Source organism: Agrilus planipennis, unplaced genomic scaffold (genome assembly GCF_000699045.2).
Source record: "Agrilus planipennis isolate EAB-ADULT unplaced genomic scaffold, Apla_2.0 scaffold10, whole genome shotgun sequence".
Taxonomy (NCBI): domain Eukaryota; kingdom Metazoa; phylum Arthropoda; class Insecta; order Coleoptera; family Buprestidae; genus Agrilus; species Agrilus planipennis.
This window is the reverse complement of record NW_020442465.1, coordinates 425,909-449,951: the sequence shown is the minus strand read 5'-3', so window position 1 is coordinate 449,951 and position 24,043 is coordinate 425,909. Positions and strand designations below refer to the sequence as shown.

At 36.1% G+C, this 24,043-nt stretch overlaps 3 protein-coding genes and 1 non-coding gene across 4 annotated transcripts in view; 3 read left to right on the top strand and 1 right to left on the bottom strand.

Annotated features, from left to right (window-relative positions):
* LOC112906611 overlaps nucleotides 1–19,998 on the top strand; it is a 25,061-nt gene extending 5,063 nt beyond the window's left edge. The window contains exon 2 of the mRNA XM_025981041.1: nucleotides 19,831–19,998. Within this exon, the coding sequence (XP_025836826.1) occupies nucleotides 19,831–19,973 (143 nt within the window). The 3' untranslated portion in view covers nucleotides 19,974–19,998. The remainder of the gene's footprint in view (nucleotides 1–19,830) is intronic.
* On the bottom strand, nucleotides 1,105–5,338 carry LOC108732423 (cilia- and flagella-associated protein 65). Its single transcript, XM_025981039.1, has one exon. The coding sequence runs from the start codon at nucleotides 5,209–5,211 to the stop codon at nucleotides 1,108–1,110; it is 4,104 nt and encodes a 1,367-aa protein (XP_025836824.1). The 5' UTR covers nucleotides 5,212–5,338; the 3' UTR covers nucleotides 1,105–1,107.
* Nucleotides 5,659–5,731, top strand: Trnaq-uug. Its single transcript has one exon. It is a non-coding gene; the product is annotated as a tRNA-Gln (tRNA).
* Nucleotides 19,999–22,865: 2,867 nt separating the features above from the next.
* Nucleotides 22,866–24,043, top strand: part of LOC108732456 (disco-interacting protein 2) — a 108,392-nt gene continuing 107,214 nt past the window's right edge. Inside the window, exon 1 of the mRNA XM_025981043.1 lies at nucleotides 22,866–23,376. The gene's annotated coding sequence lies outside the window, so the exon portion shown is untranslated. The remainder of the gene's footprint in view (nucleotides 23,377–24,043) is intronic.

Genomic DNA, 24,043 nt, shown 5'->3' with positions numbered 1-24,043 from the left:
TCTCTTCTGTCTTCATTTCGTCCGTCTCATCTTTCTCACCCGAACCACCACCCACCCATTCCCACGATTCCTGAAAGCAGGCTGAAGAGGGCCTTCCGCCCTACCTTCCGGCGTAGTCCGGAGGGACTGTCCTCCCACCAGCATTACTGGCTGGTGGGAATGAAACACCCAAAAGTTTTTTATTTTTTTATGGCGTCCAGACGTTTATCCGATTACATTATCAATTCCATTCACATTCCGTCTAAAAACGTTTGATTTCATAAACATTAAACGTCCAATCCGAATCCAGTCTAAAAATTGTTGCAATACCTATCGCTCTTGTTAATGCGATACATTGTCACTTTGCAAAATTTTGGCGGGCCCATGTTGTACTTTCTGTTATAATCGCTCTTACCAGTATTGCTTTATAACAATTTTATTAGTTTGTTTCAACTGTTTCAATCGTCTCTGCGAAAATCCGTTGGCGAAAAGTTACACGTTTGTTGATTTTTTGAACGGTTTTTTGAAGGAGACTCGATGATTGGTTTGAGATCGTACTTAATAGAAGGTCCACCACAATTATCCATTAGATTAGCCACTAGTCACACGATAATACGCATTAGACTTATAACAAGTCTAATAAATCCATTCGTTTATATTTAATTCCTTTCATATATTATGAATCCGAAGACGTGTTCTTCGTTTCCTTGCAAATGCTTTTCCTTATCGAGAATAATAGCAGTAATCATTAAATTTTTCTTGGACCACATGTACTTGCAATCAATTTCACATTACCTGCTTCTATAGTCCACTGATACGGAAAGGAAACGTAAAGTTCAAATGTGAATATTATCAAAATATACGAAGTGGTATGTACATGTGTACTAAAGTCGAAATTTGAAGGAAATTCTTGTTTTGAATACTAATCTTTTTATAGCTTTTGGTGTTACTTCAAGTTAAGGAGTCACTTCAAAATATTTTAATGTATATAAGGATTTTCATTATAAATTTTCTAATTTTGTATAATACCTTGTGTAAGCCTTTAAATTAGTTTGAACATAAAACTGCTATGCAGATGACTATGAAAAAAATATATAAAGTGANATTATTAAATTATATTATAATAATTTATTTCATTGGACCGTAAAGGTATTTTGGATCATAGTGATCACCGAATTTCGGACATTTGCAAGAGGGTGGTGCGAATTTTTGCCGTAGATCGGTCACGTATTGTTTATTCGAACGTTTGAACGGTGGCGGCCCCATTTCGTAGACTTCATGCAGACTTTCGAATATGAGATTCTTGAAAACGTCATGCACCACAGAGCTGGGAGGACGATTCAGATATTTCTCTATCAGTTCTTTCCGACACTGAAAATCTGCTTTTGTAGTTCTGTATTCTTTCGGCATTATTTCATCGTTCATTTTAAATTGATAATAAAACGGCGAATCGCAGTGGCTTTGTTCTTCGACGATATTGGCGAACATATCATTAAAAACAGCGTCAGCTATCAGACATTCAGCAACGTTTTTGATAAGCTCCATCTCGTTTTTCTTTAACAGAATCATCCTCTTCGTATTTTGATCTGTTGTCGAGTCGAAATCAATGAGGGTTTCGTGAAAATGGCTTTGAATAGTTTTGCAATAGTTGTCAATTATTTCGACACTGTTAAGCTGAAGGTACATTGGAGGGGATAGTTTGTATTGTTGACTAACGGGTATCAGAAGGTCCCTGTCCCTTGTATTGGACACGTTTATACACATGGCCAGTGACGTGTAGCTCACCATTGGACATGGAAGGTCAATTCTGTCGTCGGAAACTGGATATTCTATTCCTTTTTCGGTTATGGTGAAATCATCCTTGTGCCTTTCCTTTTCTAGTTTTTTGAGTTGTTCGGCTGTTTTGTAAGCAACGTATTGGGTATGGTCCAAAATGGTACATGCCATTTGGACAAGAACATTACAAGGTTTATCGTACGACTTGATTTGGAAAACAACTGCCTGGACTTCCTTGGGTTGTAACGTACCTTTTTTATATTCAGGCTGTATAAAAATAAGTCCTGGAATACATTTGTATTCAAAAGAATATCCTATAATTTTGTCATCTGTGAGATTTTTGATAAAAATTAATCTCAGTTCTTCGCTCCATAAATCGAGTCTTTCGACGGTGATGTGATCGGTAGATAATTCGATTGCGTTTTCTAAACTGAATTGCTCCGTATGAAGAGATTCTGTTCCTATCGGTTCAAGATTGTTGGTTCCCTGTCCGCATACAGTAAAGGTGACTGTTTCGTTCCCCAACAAAAGGTCAGTACTAATCGTGTACAATTTATGTTCAATTGGTTTAAATTTAATGAATATCGACGCCGAGGAATACGGCGGGATAACGGCGTTGGGGTTTATGCAATCCAGTATTAGACTTTGATAATCGAAATTGACGTCTATAAGCGGTGACGTATCCAATTCGTATTTAACGATGTTGGATGTGTTATTATACAGTCGATATTCTTGTATTTCGGTATCATTTAAACCGATATACGTTGGATTTAATGTCATACTAAAATGGGGATAGTAAGATGACGGAACTAGAGTTAAATTGGTTAAACATTTCACGCCAAAATTGATTTGAATCGTACGTTGGTCTCCCAGTAGTATTCTAACTAAAAATCGACAAGTTCCCGGAATGAGATATCTCATTTTTATCTGGACGCTGGCGATCGAGTTTACCGAAATGACATCTTTAACTGTTGTCCAAATTTTCGCCATTTCCGAATGAGGACAGTCGTTTACAACTTTTCTCCTGGATAGACCGTCGGATACTGTACGTGGAGGACATCCGCAGAGTTTAATGGCTTTTACGGAAAATTTACAGTTGGAACGGCTTACGTTTCTAACGATAAGGGTGCATTGGAATATATTGTCATTTACTTCGTAATCAGGAAGGTTCGCTTCAATTGTTCTCGTTTCTTTCGCTTCGATCGTTCGAAAAATTTCGTTGAGATCGTCAATTCTGAGGAGCTTCCACAGGACCACTTTCGAAAACAACGGTCCAAAATTACTTCCAACTAAATTAACTACTTGTATCGTTGCATACACGCAGTTGAGATCGATCGAGAATATGCGAAATGTTTCGTCGTTTATGAAACGTTTCGAATTTTCGCTCTCGCGAATCTTGTAATAGAATTGAAAGTTGTGTTTTCCGGATTGGTTTGCCGTTATCTTGATCGATATTCGACTGCTCGTTTTCGGTTGTAACGTTCCCATTTTAGGGCAGATCGATACTTTAAATTCGGGACGCTTTTCTTTGCACAGTAAAGTAAAATATACGATCGGCTCTGCTAGATTATGGAGATCAAATTCGGTTTCGCAAACTTGTCCATAAAACACTTCTTCGAAGTCGTGGCGTTTGGGAAAGGCGCACAAAGTGGAATATTCTGATTTTGAATACAATGTAACCGTGCCCACTGTAGGTTTTCCGGATACGACCTTGAGGTCGCGTAGTACGTGCATTTCATACCTGACAGGAATCTGTTGTGGCGTTGTTACGTCAACTTTTAATCTCCAATTTACAAATGCCAATTGGTTGGGTCCAATGCGACCGCTTATCGTGTTCATTTTTATACCGCTATGCTCATGCAAGAGGAAAGCATATTGTATTGTGAGAACTGTAGGATTAAACAGTGGCTCGGTTACTGACGATTCGCATTCAGCGTAAATCGTCCCGAAACGTATAACGTCATCGTGACCGACAATTAGTCTCGGAAACTGCGAACAGCATTGCACGGAAAATTGGTAAAAGCTTTCTTTTCGATTGTTAAAAATCACTTTCCAATATTCGAAGTAACATCTTTCTATGTCCTTGTCCGCGTGGAGTTTGACCGCGAAAATTTGGTAGTCCGTAAAAGTTCCTACCAGTGGTTTGATAATAACGTTCGATTCTTTTGGGGCAACGAATTTGAAAAGCACCGGCAAATGACCGAACGATTTGAGAATGAATGAGCCATAAGTGATCTCGCCTGGTACAACAGGGGCTAGCGTTATCACTTTGGGTTGCATTTCTATCCGAGGTAACCAGGAGCAAGTGCCGATAAACGTGTTTCCTATCATCCTCAAATTGAAGCAGATCGGTACATATATCTGTAACTTTTCTTGTTCTATCAACTCATTATTGTATAAAAAACCTTTGATAATTTTAGAATAAACAGTGTCGGAATAAGTGGGAAAAAACTTGCACTCAAAACTGGTTGTTTCTTCTTTTTTGAGGATTATTTTAGGAGGTATTATAACGAATTGTTTGTCAGAATCTGTTTCCCATTCTAAAAGTACATCTTTCTCCAAACAATTCCTACAAGACAAAGTCCTTCTTCCGCAGTTATGCTCATTGTTCTGTGAAATGATCTCAATCTTTTCAAAGTCAAAGTGAAGAGTATCGAATGTAACAGCAGAATTCATTTCGCTGTTGTCCCTAAAGTAATATTCATATCCTGATGCCTCGTGTTGTATTACCACAAACTTGTTTTCGTCGATTACATCATTTGGAAAATATAATCCTACCAAATGGAACACAAGCGGTCGCTGATTGAATATCAAACATACCAAATCTCTGCAATGAACACCTGGTTTCTTTGGTTTAAATATTATATCGACATACGCATGCTGTTTGGGTCTAAGTGATCCTTTTATGTTGCGTATTTTGTACAACCCATTTCCCCTTTCGTTTATATCGAATTGGTAGAACGCTGTTACCGAAGAGTTATTTTTTAATTCGAAAACACGTTTCTCGTTCTGTGCTTTCAAACTTATATTAAACATTAGACAATTCATCGACGAAATTATGTGAGGAGCTAATGAACTACCTTTCACCGAAAGTCTAAAGTGTTGCATTGCAGTCGGGTATATCTGGATGTTTTCGCAGTACTCCTGGTTCGGAAGCTTTGGAGAGAAGACGATTTTAATCTCCCACGAGTGTCTGGGTAACACACTGGCATTGTTTTCTTCTGTTATTGTAAACGCTCGGTACATGTACTGCATTCGAGTGTCTCGCTTTATGAAGAAATTACACGGGACTTGGCACGAATTTATAATGGTGAACGTTTTCGAGTTGGACTCGTTCACAGCAGTTGGCTGAAATTCAATCTCGAAGAAATCTTTTCTCAAATCGTCCGTGTCCGCGATGTAGAACAGATCGTTGAATTGCTTCAATTGTACACATTTGCAACTCTTTTCGGTCATTTTTGGTACGAGGCCTATTATTGTATTTATTCAAATAGGGTAAAAAGTTGGTCGGTGTTGTCAAAATGACATTCAGAAAGGAATTGACATTTATTCACCGTTTTGGGTGCTTTTGGCAGTAGTCAGACAAAGGTTAAATTCTATTTTTCCTGCTGCATAAAATCGAAATATAAATTAAACAGAACAGTTTGTTTTTAACATTGAAAGCTAATTTTCATTTTCTTCATTGATCAAATAATTTTTATTGAAACAGTCAACATTTTTCAACATAGAAATAGTTTATAATATTGTTTGAAATCCTGAAAATGAGTTAATGTAGTAATAATAGGTAGGTGTTTAAGTAATTGAAGATATTTATTCTTTAAATTATATATTTCTATACATTTCATAGAGGTTTCAACGATTCGCTAACCTGGTAGGTGCATTTCGTCGTTGTTTCTCCTGTAACCTCTTGTAGCTTAGTGGTTAGAGCGTTGGCGTTTGAAGTCAAAGGTACCGGGTTCGATTCCGGGCGAGGGTGTGACAGTAGCAATAATTTTCCTCCTTGATTCGAAGCGATCTGCAGAGAATTGATTCACATTATGTTTAGTTAAATTGCTGTTTAAGTAATGTTGGAATAAGAGTGCGGTCGATTGAACAGGCAAGCACTGAAGGTCCGCTTTGCTTAACCGATTTCACGGCCGATTGATAGTACCGATTTAAGTAGATTATACTAACAATTGCTTGTTATCCTCTTTCTCGTTGTACTAATACACTAATAAATGCTAAGTGTCGAAACTAATGGAGCCTGACAAGAAGGTTTAGCACAGTGTGATAATTATACAATGGTTTACAAACAGGACTATTTTTTTTTTAATTCTTAGGCTTTCTATAAAAGATTTTGAGAATTCAGTTGATTTAGGACTGTTTTTAGAAATGTAGATGGTATTTTTAGATAATAAATATGGTTGAAAGAACATATTCCACACATTCAGCTATACAATTTAGTTTGTCCTACAGGAATAAAACTTTTTCGTGCAAGAGTATGCGTATAGTCAGTCGTCCCGCACTCTTTTTTAACGAACGTAGAATACCGAGACCTTTAATTTCATATATGGTAAATTAAGTTTTTTATAGGTAGGATGAAAATTTCTTAAATTATTTCATGAAAAAAGAAAATGGGTCAGGATTCCAGAAAAAGGTTGGGTATGAATTTTCTATACAATAAATTTAGAAATGGTTTAATAGGTGCTTTCGAGACGTTTAAGCGGGAAAGATGAGAAAAACGTTTAAAATTTAATTAAACTGTCGGTTTATAGGCGAGCAAGGGTGATTTATAGCAAATAAAAAATTACCTTAAAAGAAAAGCAGCATTTCAAACGCGCTTAATATTCTTATTTTATTCGTCGGCTTATTAAACTGTAAATTACGTTTGGTTTGGTTTAGTTTCAAATGTGTTACTACGTTAAAGTTGCTTGGTTGCATTCTATTACAATACCAAGTTTTAATTTAATGTACAATTTGAATTTTGAAACGTGCATGTACCGTCCATAAAAATGAAACCCGTGTTTTGTTGAAACTTTACATAAAAGGCTGCCAGTTAAATTATTTCGTCGAATCATTCAAGTTTTTATTTTAAAACTCCACGCCTTTGCTAATAAAATTTGAAATGTTAAAGCTGATTGCATTTTGATGTTCCCATTTTCCTGAAAATATCGACTCTTTTTTATATGCCATGCACTGCCAAATAATGAACTTAAAACTTTTCTGTGCGTTAATAATCAAATTACATTGCTTCAGTGAACGGGTTCATTTTATCTTCTTTTTTTACTTAAAAAAGGGTTAATTCCTTTCTGTGAATTACATTTAATGAAAGTAAGGGAAGTTCCACCACTTCCTTACATAATAAATATAAAAAGGTCATTTCGGATTTAATTAGTCTGAAATTGGTTTATTGTATGTTCCATGAAACAAGAGGTGGGAATTACTTTCAGTATCCATAAAGATATATAAACCGCTATTCTATTTGTTCTAATTTAATTCACATATAATTGTATGTCGTAAATCCCTTGCTGGTGCTTAAAATTTAAAATCCTAAATTTCTCAAAAATTATGGAAATTAGTGCTATTGATTTATGCTAAAAGTTGCTTTCGCTGTACGTAATACCTGGCGGTATCTACTGCTAAAAATTTAATGAAAAAGTTGAACCAAAAGTTTAAGTAATTAAAGATATTTATTCTTTAAATTATATATTTCTATACATTTCATAGAGGTTTCAACGGTTCGCTAACCTGGTAGGTGCATTTCGTCGTCGTTTCTCCTGTNGGGAAATGCGAATAATGGCTCACGATAAAGATAAGAGTGTACGCATCCGGCAAATTTTCCGGATGTGGAATTTTATGATTTTCGGGAAATGCGAACATTGACTCAAGGGATGAGTGTGTGTGCGTGTCCACACAATCATCCTGAGTTGTAGAATTTTATTCTTTTTGGGAAATGCGAACATTGGCTCAGGATAATAAGGATAAGAGTGTACGTATCCAGCTAATTTTTCGGATGTAGAATTTTATCGTTTTCGGGAAATGCGAACAATGGCTCAGGATAAAGATAAGAGTGTACGCATCCGGCCAATTTTCCGGATGGGGAATTTTATGATTTTCGGGAAATGCGATCATTGGCGCAGAATAAATGTGTACCACAGCTATCATGCTTTTTTTTATTAACTTTTTTGACTTCAATTCACATTCTTGTGTTACCCTGTCAGAGACATCTCAAGCAAACGTATTTCAAATCAAACTGAATGCCTAATAGTTGTTAAATGTCACAACATCCTATGAATTTTTTCGATTTGAGTCAGTGTATACAAAAGTGTTTAGTAATTATTTAGGTCGCGAATGCCATGAATGGCGATTTCTGTTAAAATTTTCATTTATGAATAGCTAAAGGTTTCACTCTTTCACAATTTTGTGGTAGGCAGGTATCAGGTACTTTCGCACATATAAGCGATACGACATAAATCAGGATTTATAAGTAAGCTACACATTCTTATATGGTTAATTAAGTCGAAGTAAAAACTGATTAAATTCAATCTAGAACTTAAAGATATTTATTCTTTAAATTATATATTTCTATACATTTCATAGAGGTTTCAACGGTTCGCTAACCTGGTAGGTGCATTTCGTCGTCGTTTCTCCTGTAACCTCTTGTAGCTTAGTGGTCAGAGCGTTGGCGTTTGAATTCAAAGGTACCGGGTTCGATTCCGGGTGAGGGTGTGACAGTAGCGATAATTTTCCTCTTTGATTCGAAGCGATCTGTAGAGAATTGATTCACATTATGTTTAGTTAAATTGCTGTTTAAGTAATGTTGGAATAAGAGTGCGGTCGATTGAACAGGCAAGCACTGAAGGTTCGCTTTGCTTAACCGATTTCACGGCCGATTGATAGTACCGACATAAGTAGATTATACTAACAATTGCTTGTTATCCTCTTTCTCATACATAATTCCTAGCGGTATTTACTGCTAAAAATTTAATGAAAAATTTTGGCAAGTTGAACCAAAACGGTAACTTAAGATTAGCCCCATCTTAAATTTTTCCTTGTTTCATTTTTTTTATCGTTTGTTGTACATTCCAATATTTCTTTTTAATTTTTTATCCACGTTGAACATTCATGTGCAATGCGGATAAAATCTTGTCACAAAAAATATTTGTTCAAATCAATTAATTTTGTTGCATAATTCTGTACAAACAATAGAACGAAGGAAATGTAACATACAAAAATTAATTGATTTATACTAGGACTTCATTATTCTTAACGTCGAAAGCATTGATTTATAAATGTTAATGTTTCTCTGGAACGGATGGGTTATGTTCGAATAGAATAATATTGTTGTCCTCCTCCCATTAAATATCTGCATGGAATGATTTTCGTAATGAATTTTCGTCCCACGTCCAATCGCGAACACGTAATCTCGGCCGCCATAAATTATTTCAAAAATTGTACGTATCTAACAACAATCGGCATTGTCTAGGGTGACGTTGTGAAGGATTGAGGTAAATTGGCGACATTTTCGTGATTTAAATTGCTATTCATGATTTATACAGCGCGAATTTGAGAAACCCCAATGTCCTTGCTGTAACTTTCACTGTTTCTTAGAATTGTTCAGTTGTTGTTTTCGCGCACAGTTATAAGCAAAATTGGTCTTTATATTAGTAAGACCAAAATCAAGACTAAACGAAAAAAAACCAAGACCAAATATGCATTTATACGAAAAATTATTACTCCCGATTGATTTATGAGTTATTTATTTGAAGCAACTTTTATATACCCTTTTCTTGGAACAAACAATTGAAATTTTGGTAAATGTCTAGATGCTGGCCTCCATTTTTATTTTAAAGCAATTATTTATGGGGCCCGAAGGGGGTGGGGGTGGTTGGGATCGAAAGAGGAGGACTCCCCCACCAATGTACTATAAAAAGTTTGTGGCGGTCTAGATGGTTAGATGATGGCCCCCACCCCCATGGGGGGTGAAGGTCAGGGGGATCGAAAGAGGGTGGTCACCTGAGTAAACCCCCATAAAAAAATTGCTGCGGTCCCATCCCCATAAAAAGTTATGGTGGTTGAAAGTTNCGCATTACCAGATTTTAATAGTAAATATAAAATAAAAGAAACTTTACCATTGTTTGAAAAAGAGGATCTATAAGAATATCCTCGGAGTTCCTATGTCTTGCACTATTTTTTTTTTTCGCTAAAATTCGATAAAAAGTTAGCCGAATCAGAACTGATGGTGGCTCTGGTCTCGGCGACCATGCCAATAGGGGCGGGTCGACGTTATTTAAATAAACGAAATCGAAAACATTGTTATACAAAAGTTGAATTCCATTTTACCTCTGCAGCTAATTTTTTGACGATAGGTGGTTATGTCATTCCGATATTTATAGAATTACATTTTCAACTTTATTTGTAATTTACTTCCGCCCGGATTTGCAAAATCCCCACCGCGTCTGTCTACCAACACTCCCAATATTGCTTAATACATAAATCATGAATATTGACAAATAGCGTTTCAGGGAATTTATAAATTTGTGCATGTGAATGCGCAGAAACAGCTAACTGGATTATTACTGGATTCTCGTCATTGGGGAAAATATACTTAATTACTTACATCGAAGGTTGATTCTAATTACTGAACTCCAATACATGTTATAATTATGATCACAAATAATTTATTAGTCGGTAATAATAATTTCACTTCAAAGCCTATTAAAAATATAGTGTATAGAGTATATTATGGATACTAGAACCACCCCCATTCATAATGACCAGTGTTACATTGTCATCCATAACAATATAATGATTAGGAATAGTGTTTTGGAAGTATTCATCCTAACCAATTTTATAAACGCCCATGTGAGTTTGTTGGTTTGTTGGCTTTTCTCGCCTTAAATATTCAATCGATCGTCATAAAATTTTGTACACACATTGTTAGGGTACAGAAAAGCACATAGGGTATTTTTTATCCAGAAAAAATATTGTTTCCTAGGGACAGAAAAAAATTAGTTTTATGTGGCCGATTTCACACCTTAACCTCTCAATCGATATTCATGAAATTTTGTAGACACATTGTCAGGGATACAGAAAAGCACATAGGGTACTTTTTATCCAGAAAAAAATATTGTTCCCTAGGCACAGAAAAAAATTAGTTTTATGTGGCCGATTTTACGCCTTAACCTCTCAAAATACTGTTCTCGAGAGATAGAAAAATTAATTCAATCGATCATCATGAAATATTGTAGACACATTGTCAAAGGTACAGAAAAGGGCGTACTGTATCTTTTATCTAGAAAAATGTACTGTTCCCGAGGGATAGAGAAATTTTAATTGGTCGTCGATGATCTGTCAATGTAATTTATTAATAAATTGAAACGTATCTGTTTACTAAATAGACAATGGTTAGCTCTTTTATTATTATCAATTCCATTTTCGACAATGTAGGTTTATCATACGGAAAAGCGAATTAAACTGACTTTAGCACGTATGATTTGATGCCATTTCGTTATCTGTACAACATATCTGTCTATGTATAATACAAATGCAGTGGATTTGCTGAAACAGATAGCTATAAATTAATGAAGCTAATCCGACAAAGTACGATGGATATTAAATGAAAATAAACTGTTGGGTATATAATACTTCCGCTTTGATTAGCTTAGCGTGTAATTAATTGTTTGGCGAATGGTTACGGTCATTATCCGTTTCTCCATTTTCATCCCTTTCCGCTCGGCTGCCGATTGAGATTTATTTGCTCGAGTTGCAGTTTATTGTACCGTTTTGTAACTAGTGACGTTCATAACATGGCACGGGGTTTGTGGGAGGGGGTGCGGGTAGGTGTTTGATCGTCAGCGTTTACAGTTTTGTTCGATTTCAAATTTGAAACTATAATTGGATTGCACAGGGTGGAAGTAACGCGGTAAATGGGGAGGAAGGAGTGAAATTACAGTTTGTACTTATCGGCAGAGGTGAAGCGACGCTTTTTTTTTTACAAATATAGGGCCTAATACTTAGCGATCCAAGTGCCATAACGGAAACAGAAGTAAATAGTAAATTTTTGCGGAAGCGGAAGTGTAATGATTAAACAATTAGGGTCTAAAGACCATCGTCGGTTGTAGATGTTTTCTAACATTTCTCTAGCACTCAGTTTATATCCAGCATCAGAGACTCGGTCTACATCCAGCATCAGANTTTTATCGTTTTCGGGAAATGCGAATAATGGCTCACGATAAAGATAAGAGTGTACGCATCCGGCAAATTTTCCGGATGTGGAATTTTATGATTTTCGGGAAATGCGAACATTGACTCAAGGGATGAGTGTGTGTGCGTGTCCACACAATCATCCTGAGTTGTAGAATTTTATTCTTTTTGGGAAATGCGAACATTGGCTCAGGATAATAAGGATAAGAGTGTACGTATCCAGCTAATTTTTCGGATGTAGAATTTTATCGTTTTCGGGAAATGCGAACAATGGCTCAGGATAAAGATAAGAGTGTACGCATCCGGCCAATTTTCCGGATGGGGAATTTTATGATTTTCGGGAAATGCGATCATTGGCGCAGAATAAATGTGTACCACAGCTATCATGCTTTTTTTTATTAACTTTTTTGACTTCAATTCACATTCTTGTGTTACCCTGTCAGAGACATCTCAAGCAAACGTATTTCAAATCAAACTGAATGCCTAATAGTTGTTAAATGTCACAACATCCTATGAATTTTTTCGATTTGAGTCAGTGTATACAAAAGTGTTTAGTAATTATTTAGGTCGCGAATGCCATGAATGGCGATTTCTGTTAAAATTTTCATTTATGAATAGCTAAAGGTTTCACTCTTTCACAATTTTGTGGTAGGCAGGTATCAGGTACTTTCGCACATATAAGCGATACGACATAAATCAGGATTTATAAGTAAGCTACACATTCTTATATGGTTAATTAAGTCGAAGTAAAAACTGATTAAATTCAATCTAGAACGATTTTTATAGCTTCTATTTAAAAAGTGGAACGGTTTAAGCAAGCGCAATTTATTAACCTGAAGTTTTAGAAAAAGTGCGATTCTTGTACGAAGAAAATATGTCCATGCAATTTCAAAATAACTTATACAAGAGAAAGTTTTAAACCTGTCACTTCTTGTAATGTAAGAAGTAGGTTGATCATAATCCATAATGAATAATTATTTGCTACTTAATTGTCATATATATAAAATAATTCAAAGTGGTCTGTATTCTGTCGAAACTGCCAGACAAGGATCGCGATTTCGATCTTTTCGGCTCTCATCAGCGCGTCGCAGACAGCTCCGACAGAACACAGACCAACTTTTACCTGTTGCCTTAATAGTGCGTTTTAGAAAATACTACAAATGGCGCGGTAAACGCTATCTGTAGTACGATGCTACATTGTAGGACCACTTATCCTATGCCTATCATGAATACAGACCACTTCGAATTATTTTATTCGATTATGGGAACGTGCCTATCACGTTTAGGTTAGCTACGCCGGGATTCGTTTCAGCAAGTAGATATCCACACAAGTGGACCTTGTTGGAGCATATGTGCGTAATCCTAAAATGTAGCATCGTACTACAGATGGCGTTTACCGCACCATTTGTGGTATTTTCTAAAACGCACTGTCATACATATGTCTAATGTTCTGATATCTTTCTGTCCTTACGAACGCATAATTTGGAGATTCGCTAGGTGAGGGGGATAATTTTTCCTGTCCGGGTCGCTCCTATTTTTGTGAACTAGATAATATTCCTGAATATTACAAGGGTCAGTGTTATTTGTTTTAACAATATCCCATTATTCCTAACTCACCCTGTATAAACAAGACAGTCTCGTGTTGTACATTTATAAAGATGATATTTTAATTTTATTTAGCTGTCGTAATTGTTGATCAGATTTTTCATATCGTTTTCAATCTGCTGGTGTACTTGTACAGAGAAGCGAGTGAAGCTGCAGCCAAGGCCATCAGCGTCTGCAGAATTCCTTGCTGGCGAACAAAGAATATATCCTATCCACTCTGCACTTATACCGTACCTACCATATAATGCCACGATCACCGGAGGACAGTGCAGGTTGATTACAGTCGCGATAGCCGTCTGCATCGGGTCGCCTGTGAACATTATCTCGGTATCTATGTCAAGATTGTTCCTTCGTTCGTGCACCAGAGGATACAAATAACGTTCGATAATAATTAAACGCCCCCGAGTGCAGAGCCCCTCGTCCCCGACCCCGTCCATGTCCGTCGCCGTTTCTCCTGCTGGACGCGGTCTCTCTGGCATTGGGATAATTGAATGCCTGGCGAACATGCACGCGGACAACGCTGTTATACTTAATAATAACAGTAATAACAATAACAGCGTGTTTGTACAAGACATGTCGGTTACTATGTACAACAGTTGAACAAGACCGAGCGACCATTAGGTCGTAAATCGTCTGACGAATCTTCATTAATTTGTCATTTGTAATCACTTAAGGTATATAAACTGGACTCGCTTTTTGCTCAAGGTTTTGTTTGCGAGTGTCAAGGTTTTTTGTGCGTTTTGTTTTTTATCCTTTTAAAAGAGCATTGTTCTTTATCATCATCATAATAAGGTCGTCAGTCCTAAGACTGGTTGGGCACGCACCTCTACTCTTTCCTATCCTGTGTTAATCTTCGCAATTCCCTAAAACTAGAAAATCCCACATCCTTAACTATTTGTGAACAGTAATCCAATCTAGGTCTACCTCTACCCCTCTTAACTCCTGTTTCTGCCTCTATTATGTCTCTGACTAGATCTTCATGCCTGATGAGAAGGTGTCCTACCAACCTATCTCGCCCATTTATTATTGACTTCCATAGAGTCCTCTGTTCTCCTATTCTTTCTAACACCTCTTCATTTCTAACCTTCTCTATCCACGGTATCCTCATTATTCGCCTGTAACACCACATTTCGAACGCTTCTAACCTTTTCTTTTCCGCCGCGCCCACTGTCCATGTTTCGCACCCGTACAACGCCGCACTCCAAACATTCACCTTCAATAATCTTTTTCGAATTTATAAATTAACTCTTTGCGAGCATAGAAGTGACTTCTACATAAGTTACCCCATTCATTTTTGAAATAAATTCAATTTAAATTTTCTCATAACATAACCTGATCTACGCTAAAGTAACCTAACTCAGTCTGACCCAAAAAATATGTTGTTGCTTCATTGAAAACTCCGCTGAACTAACTGAACAAAATCTTTCAACAATCTTTTGTTTGGTTAACAAAATTTTTAACTTAACTTATGCAGCTCTGTTAAGACAGGGCTCTAATTGAAAGGTTAATTACGTTATTGTGACACAATGATAGCTCAGCACTGAACACTGATTACAGTATACCTACATATATGCATGTATTGCTAGTATTCATACCATTTAGGTGTATATTCGCATACATACATACACACGTGTGATAGCTACTTGTGCAAGTAAACACAAAGCACAGGTGTTGGCTAGTAATCAACGGTATATGCCTGGATGCATGCAAGCATGAACTCGGGTTTGATCAAGACCGTAATTAATTTTCGCAAGAGAATCTATTTTCTGTTTCCGCTTTTCTTTAACGCGAAAGCGTTGTCGGTTAATGAGCTATTGAATTCTTCGGGTTTTTATCTACGGTTTACGTATTACACGCTAACGCCCTTATAAAGGATTTTATCCTGTGTGGTGTAGTTTCCTAATGATAATTTTCTTACTGTATTAAAGGTAATTGCTGCGGCTTTGGACAGTTCTTCGAATAAAGGAAAAATCTAGTGTTATTGTGTTAAGCCAAGCCTTTCAAGATATATCTATAAACGGGAAGAGAAAATTAGTAGAAAATCGTTTTTATTTCTAAGTATATTAAAAAAAGAATTTTTAATGTAGAATTTCTTATGCTCATTATTAAAATCAATTTTGGTGGAGGCTCTGGACATAGTGAAAATATAGTAAAATTTACTAGTGTTTTAAACTAGTACTACTTTCAATCCTATTGTCAAATCATATCGACCCAAAGATTTCGTACTTTCATCTATTAAAACATCAATAATAAAAAAATAGTAGATGTACATTTGTATTATTAAACATTAGATAATGATTCAGACTTGAATGTGTTCACAAAAAAACAGAATCCATAACTGGAAAGTGAAAAAGCGGAAAATAATTTTAATTCATGATTTCAACCAATCTTTATAAAGAAATTAATAAATTGATAAGAATAAATGGTTCATCATCATCATCATAATAAGGTCGTCAGGTCTAAGACTGGATGGACACGCACCTCTAATAACTAGAAAAAAAAAACTTTTGGGTGTTTCATTCCCAGTAATGCTGGTGGGCGGGCAGTCCCTCCGAACTATGCCGGAAGGTAGGGCGGAAGGCCCTCTTCAGCCTGCTTTCAGCAATCGTGGAAATTATTGGGCGGGCAGTCCCTCCGGACTATGCCGGAAGGAATCGTGGGAATGGGTGGGTGGTGAGTGGTTCGGGTGAGAAAGATGAGACGGACGAAATGAAGACAGAAGAGAGTGAAAGATTATCTGTGGAATAATTACTGCCCCAGCATTTGCCTATGTGATCCAAGGAAACCACAGAAAAACGTGGACGAAGGCAGACGGACGGACCCGGAATCGAACCGGCGTCCTCCCGAATGCTAAGCAACGGTCTAGACCTCTAGGCCATGCCGCTCGGTTCTAATAACTAGAACATCCCACATCCTTAACTATTTGTGAACAGTAATCTAGTCTAGGTCTACTTCTGCTCCTCTTAACTCTTGTTTCTTCTTCTAATATATCACTAACTACCCTTTCATGTCTGAGAAGATGTCCTACTATCCTATCTCGCCTATTTCTTATCGACTTCCACAGTGACCTCCCCTATTACACTTGGTGACATACCCCAAGATTGACCCCATTCGCACATCCTAATACCCCAGAAGATACCATCATTTGAATTTCTGTTTGTTATACTCGAGATATCATAATGTGGCGGTTTCCCGTTGCCTTCCATATTGCAGTGTCGTGCATTAGAGTGCCATGTCAATCCTCATGATCTCCGTCATCCTGAATGCTAAGAGAGCTGCTGCCTTTTTTCAGGGAAATTTTTTTAGTTTTTCTCCATTATGGTTGAACCTAAAGTCCCCGTCTCCCTAAATCATCGAAACGCTCAACTCGATTCATTTCAATTTGTACAAGAACTTCGTCAAAGTTGAAGTCCCTTCGGATCGGAATGTTTAAACTTCCGATTTGTTAAATGAAACATGCTACACATATTTCTATTTTACTGTTTGCTGCATTAATTAATTAAAGTAGGTTAGCCGGCGTATTTTTAGCGTATCGTTTAGGCAATTACGATAAACTATCATCAATATTCATCAAACAGTTGATTTTTATTTAATGTATATCTGTTTAGAATTCATCGCCGCGCACCGGATAGCTTGCTGCCAAATGAAGTACATGATGGCAAATTATAAACCAAGCCCAAGATTATGTGAAAAAATTCTCGTTGAAAAGTTGTACATACACACCTACATAATATTGAGTTTTTCAAGAGTTTTTAGACTTTCATTGAGCAAAGTAGGTAGTTAGTTGACAGAAATTTACTAAACTGTGAAAAGTCTTTGAATATTAAATTCAATAAGAGACAGGTGCTGTTGCTTCATTCAACTTTTTGGTTCATATCGTGAAAGATTCGGATGCTGTTGCGATCATTTTTCTTTAAAATTGAACGTTTTAAAATTTAAATAGGGTAAATGTGAAGAACACCTGCAGCGCAATAAAAGTACCACGAGATTTGGCGGAAATCAATAAAACAACTCATTTACAACGTCGCTCTAGATACTGATTTATTTTCTTTCGCTCAAGCTTCGAAATTCACTATGCAATTAATCTTTCAATTTTAAACTTTAATGCTTCAATTTAAACAGAATTTAAACTGTCTAATCCGAAAATACGCATCTTTAGTATATACTTATATATATATATATATGTATTGTCTTAAAATGTACTTTTCTTTTCATTGAATAATTAATTTTTAGAAAATACTACAAANGAATCTTTTTTAACTTACTAAACAGTAAGTTAGATACTAAGAAAGGTGCAACCATTACTTGAACTTACGATTGGAAACGAATAAAGAAAATATGGCCTCTTTCTGCTGCTTTTTACTTCATTTCTGTGTTCTGTCGGAGCTGTCTGCGACGCGCTGATGAGATCCAAAAAGATCGAAATCGCGATCCCCGTCTGGCAGTTTCGACAGAATACAGACCACTTCAAATTATTTTATTTAATTAATTTTTAACCGGAAAATATTTTTTCCAAATAAGTAAAAGAAAAAAATTGGCCGAATGGGAAAAGATTTCTTTCGCATTTCTAGTACATATCTATCAATACAACTGGCAGTGATAGTGCAGTGTAGTACTAATTACTGTGCGATGTTTGATTGAAGTGATAATGGCGAAAGTACCCAGCAGGAAGTTGGTGTCAATTACCTCATGAATTGTATAGGTGGCTGTAGTTAAAGAATCACTCTGGAAACGTAGCAGTCGGACGATATGTTATTAAACTAGAACGAAGAACAGTATCTTATGCTCACATTAATAAATTATACATCGTTTAGAAAGCGTTTAGTGCAGGAGTCAGGGGCGTAGAGTACAGTTGCATAGAGGTTCAAATGATTTAGCATGAAACATGCGGTTCAGCCATCATAATAATAATAATAATAATGAGTGTGGCCGTAGACGTGACTCTTGTAGTCATTTGTTCATTTATGGTAATTTCAGCCAGTTGAACAGAAATAATGCAAATCAAACCAATCTTGATCTTACAGAACAAAATTGCTATTTGAGGTTAACTTTAATATTCGTATCGAAGCATTTGCGGTCAATGTATTTCCCATACCAGGTGTTTGGAAACAAGCGAAAAGAAACTAATTGACCGCAAATGCTGAATAGCTTACTGTTTACCTTTAGACTCTCTTATGTGATCGCATCAGGTACAGTGCGAACAGTGGTGAAGGTAGTGATTTTAGTAAGATAATTGATGTGAAATTTGCGGTCAGTTACTTATCATATATATGGTCATTTGAACCAGCTGAATAGAAATAGAGCAGGCCCGATTTAAAATGAACTTACAAAGAAAAATTGTCATTAGACGTATGTGTATTTGGATAAGTAAAAGTTTGACCGCAAATGCTAGACACAACGTACTGTTAACCCTTAGAGTCTTAGCTGTTTATTTATGGCCATTTGAACCAGTAATAGAAAATGAAATTGCAAAGCGAAATTGCTATTAGACGTACGTATACATGTGAGTAACAGTTAGACCGCAAATGCTAGACACAACTTACTACTTACATATTTTTAGGGTTTTTGTGCGATCGCAGTCAGTTGCTTATATATGGTCATTTACAAAACAATTATCATTAGACGTATGTGTATTTGGATAAGTAAAAGTTTGACCGCAAATGCTAGACAGAACGTACTGTTAACCTTTAGATTCTCAGCTACTAATTTATAGTCATTTGAATCAATAATAGAAAATGAACTTACAAAGCAAAATTGTCATTAGACGTACGTATATAGGTAAGTAACAGTTTGACCGCAAATGCTAGATACAACTCACTGTTTACATATATATACAAACGAAGATTTGACTGTATACCGATTGCGTGTCAAATGTATATATATTCTCAAATGTTATTTTCAACTGATTATGAGTAAGTAGGAGTTGCTTGCTAATTTACTGTTAGTAGTTGCGGTTAGTTGCTTTTGTATGATATTTTAAACAAATCTAACCGTATCAAATCAAACTAAGTTTAACATTCTACCAAGCAAATTGGATATTTATTGTGCTTGAGCGTAAAGAAGACATTGATTAAAGTTTGACCGCATGTACTAGACTGTAGCATAGTTAACGTTCATCAGAACATTTACATTTAACTGTAGTTGGTACGATTTCAAATCAGTGGTATTCCAATGTGAACCATAGAACGTGGATTATTCTCTTCTAAAGTAATTACAAGTTATTGCAAGTCTAGAGAAAAGACACGAAATGCAGTACAGTAAAATTGTAATCGTCTTTTGTTTCAGGTAAGGCAACATTGCTTATAATGGTGAAATTGAACTTCGACACAGTAGCAGTTTTCAGAATACAGGTAATGTTTTGTATAGTAACTCTTATCATATTTTTGTCAAAGCTTTTCTGCATTACAAAAGAAAAACGACATGTCTAAGTATGTTTTTCAAATTACTTTTGTGTTGAAGTTTACCACGTATTGTTACGCGTAACAGAAAAACATTTGATTACAAATTAAGTACGACCATTGAAAAAAGTAAATTGAGTTTGAAACTCTGTACGTACGCACGTACCCATTGGTATCGCTATCGTTTTGTCAATCGGAATAGGCTTTTGTATCCTACACAAAAATTTGAATAAGCAAAATGAAAGCGCTTATCTATGGAACCTGTCCATTAGTATTATATTATATTATTATAAATCTGTCGGCATATTTTTAAAATAGAAATTACGCTCTATTTCTCAACAACAATGAACAAATTGTTAACTTTTTTTTGTATTTTGTTACGTATCTATAGAAATACAAGAGTCGATAAACATTTTGGAGCTAATATTGACGATTAAAATGTTTAAATAGAAAATGGGAGGGTTGTTTTGGTCTACTATTGATATCCATGATGTTACCGTTTAGAATTAGAACCCTTGATTAAAAAATAATAAATTTGACGTAGGTATTCAAGGTTAAAATAATTAATTGGAAGAAAATGAATGGGACTATATTCGGGTGTACAGTTGGTTGCATATGTATACATCATTAAAATATAGACAGTCAGTAAAGGTGTTAATTGAGTTCGGACGTCTGATCAGAATTTTACATAATACTACACTTTTTTTCTGAATGCTCTAAATCTACAGAATTCGAGAATGTTTTAGAATTTTGTAGAAGGTTCGGGAACTTTCCCGAATGACAACTAATATTTCCTGAGCAATGCGATGATAAAAACGCAATGTAGAGATGCGTAAAGTAAAAAGAATTATTTATTACAGCTATCAGGGTAATGTCGCTCATTCTTGTGGTCGATAAAAGTAATTGTCAATAATTAAACATTATTAATTTTATTTTAAAAATTAATTATCGGGCTTAGTTTTCGTGGTTATCTTTTTATTTGTGATGCTTAGTTCTCTTGAAATTTAAGCTGACGTTTGTGCATTTTTCCTGCCTACGTGATTTATAGGATGTGAATCGGATTTCAACGTTTGTGCAGGATGCACCAATATTCATGTTTACTACCTTAATCCTTAATTTTTGCTTTTGATGTTTGAAGAACTATAGCCAGCCATATTACAAAAAGGATTTTGTGGGAATTAAAAAGAAAACTGTTTCCTGAGAGACACATAAAATGATATTTTCTTGAATAGCCGAAGGCTTTACATAATTCTGAATATTTATGTTAATGCACCTGCTCTATATATGTATTGTATACATATATGTTAAAAAGTGCTTATATTTTTTTATTTCACCGGATGTAGGCTTTCTTATGGAATTTAGGAAAGTACATTCCGTTGTTTCGGCGAGGGCCACTCCGGCGCCGTGCGTCTGGAGAAAGTCCTTGTAACAAAAATTTACACTTTTACTAGAGTGCCATAACTTGAAAATTATATTACGTAGAAGGTGGTTGTATCAGAGTATTTGTGAATCATCACTTTATCATTTGTCATCGAATGATATATGACCGTAACAGTCTTAATATATACTATTTCTTTATCAAAGAAATTTAATCAGGAGGACAAGAATTAGGAGGAGGATATAACGAAAACGGTTAGTTAGTTTCATTTGTTATTTTCCATTCGTCTTCATAAGGTCCTAAGACAGGTTGGACACGCAGCTCCAGTCTTTCCTATTTTGAGCTAATCTTCGCATTTCCTCAAAACTAGAACAACCCACATCCTTAACTATTTGCTAACAGTAATCTAATTTAGATCTACCTCTACTCCTTTTAAGTCCTGTTTCTGCTTCTAATATGTCTCTGACTAGACCTTCATGCCTGAGGAGGTGTCCTACCAACCTATCTCTCCTATTTCTTATTGACTTCCGTATTATTCTCCATTGTAAACCTTAAAAGTTAGTGTGCGCCACAATATACAATTGATTAATTGTGGTTCTTTTGTCGAATTAACTTTTTTGACGTACTTTTAGTCATCACTGCCATTTTTGTTAGATGTTTACAGTTGCTAGGTTAGGTTAGGTCAGGTTGGTGACATTTGGGAAGAGAATTGAAACCAAGAACCCCTGTGAAATATCATCGTCCAGTCCGATTGCTACGGAAAGGACTAGGATAGCGTGTTCGACTCAGTAATAATTCTGGGAAATATAGAAAGAGCGTAACTCAGCAGTCTTTGAAAATACCCTTCAATTGGGAATCGAACGATGATCGAGAGGATTAACCACCCCCTACTACGGAAAAGTGCCCAATTGGATGATCTCAATCGGAAAGATTACTCCAATCGATGGATCATCTAGGAAAAGGATTCCAAGAGCTAGATCATCACGGGCTTCGAATAATTTCTTAACAAAGAATTTCTTATTGCAAATCCCAACGTTCACATTTACTAATAAATTCAATTGAATTTGGCGTAATGTCACTTCACGAAGTAAATGAACATGGAGCTTTGTGGTGTAGCTGAAGCTTTATTATATATTAAATGTGTAAGGATGTTGTTAAGCATAAATTCAATACCTATGTATAAAGCGGTTCCACTTCTAGAACGTCTGCTTCTTTTCATCCATTGATACCTTAAATCTGAAGGGCAATTAAGTCTGAGACTTTTGAATATACTTAAATGGTATACGTATAAAGCGTGATGGTCCTTGACTTGGGGAATTATACTCTGTCTAGGATCGGTCGTCCAGGTACAGGCAGAAGTACTTAAAAAGACTCGAAATTGGCTGTAGTATTATACATAGAACCCATACAACAACGATATAAGCGAGTAAAGCGTCTGCTGTGTTTGTTGAATGCCGATATCCTCGATATACCGCCCCACCATCATCGGTACCAGCAATGTACCAAGCTGTTCTGTTCTGTTGTGTCCGCTGCTGCCTCACGGATCCGACCGTTTGCTTTCAGTCGTACCCGCTCGTTGCATTCCTGGTTTCTGATGCTGTTGTTGATGTTGATGTTGTTGCTGGCTGCCTTTCCAAACGAGAAAAGATCATCTTCGAGCCGGTCGCGTCGTTCATCGGTGCGATGTACTAACCGAAGCGCGTTACCTGGGCCGCCAATGCTGCCGGTACTTTGGTACACCGTAACAATCGTGCAAAAGATATCGACTATGGCAGGATAACTCCTCGGTGTGTCGTGCGTGCCTCAAGTGTTTTTATTCGTAGCATAGTTTTCATACTCGAACGATACCAAGTGGAATGTGTGGGTGTGTTACAACAGTAGTTGTTAAGAAGTATCGCTTCGAAAAGAGAAAGTGTTGTTGTCGTTGTGGATGATCGAATAAAATTGCTTCAGCCACGATGTGAACGAATTGGCTTAAAAACATCAACTGTTATAAGTGTGTACCAATCCAATGAGCGATTGATAATGAAAATTTGCACTGCTGTTCTTTTGCTGGTATGTTTTATAGATACACAAATACCTAACTATTTTACCAATGGTTCGTGTGGAATCTGGCTTAAACTGTTACGGTTATAAGTAGGTATATATTGGCACTATCGTACCAATTTTATTGGCAAATGCCTGTCTGTCTCTGCAGCTACCTGTCTACTTAAATGTTAAATGGTGGCAGCTACAAGAAAATGTTTTGCTGTTTACTCAACATGACATGTGTTTTCTTTCCTTGAACTGATGTCGGAAAGTTTCCGGAATAAAACGTGTTTATCTGCAGATGAAAAAGGAAACTGTTGTGGTTAACTTTTTTCACTTATCTTCACGTCAGAAACTTTTTCTCCTTATTGGCAATCCACATTCGTATAAAAGTATCCAAATATTATGTGTGTGGGTAGTGTACAGTATAATATGTATCTTTTGGTTCAATTTATCTTGCCAATTTTTTGTTTCTGAGAAAGTAATATAAATAAATGTATATATGCTTGTGTCGATACACTAGGTAATACAAAACAATTTTGAATCCCGTGAACGTATTTGGAAGACAGCTTAATAGAATAAGTGAATTTGTTAAATGGTTTGCTGAAAGTGAATTGGAAACAAAGTTTTGTTTGCTTTCATACTTCCGTAATTTGAAAACTTCCTCAACTTGATCTTGTGCCTTTCTTGTACC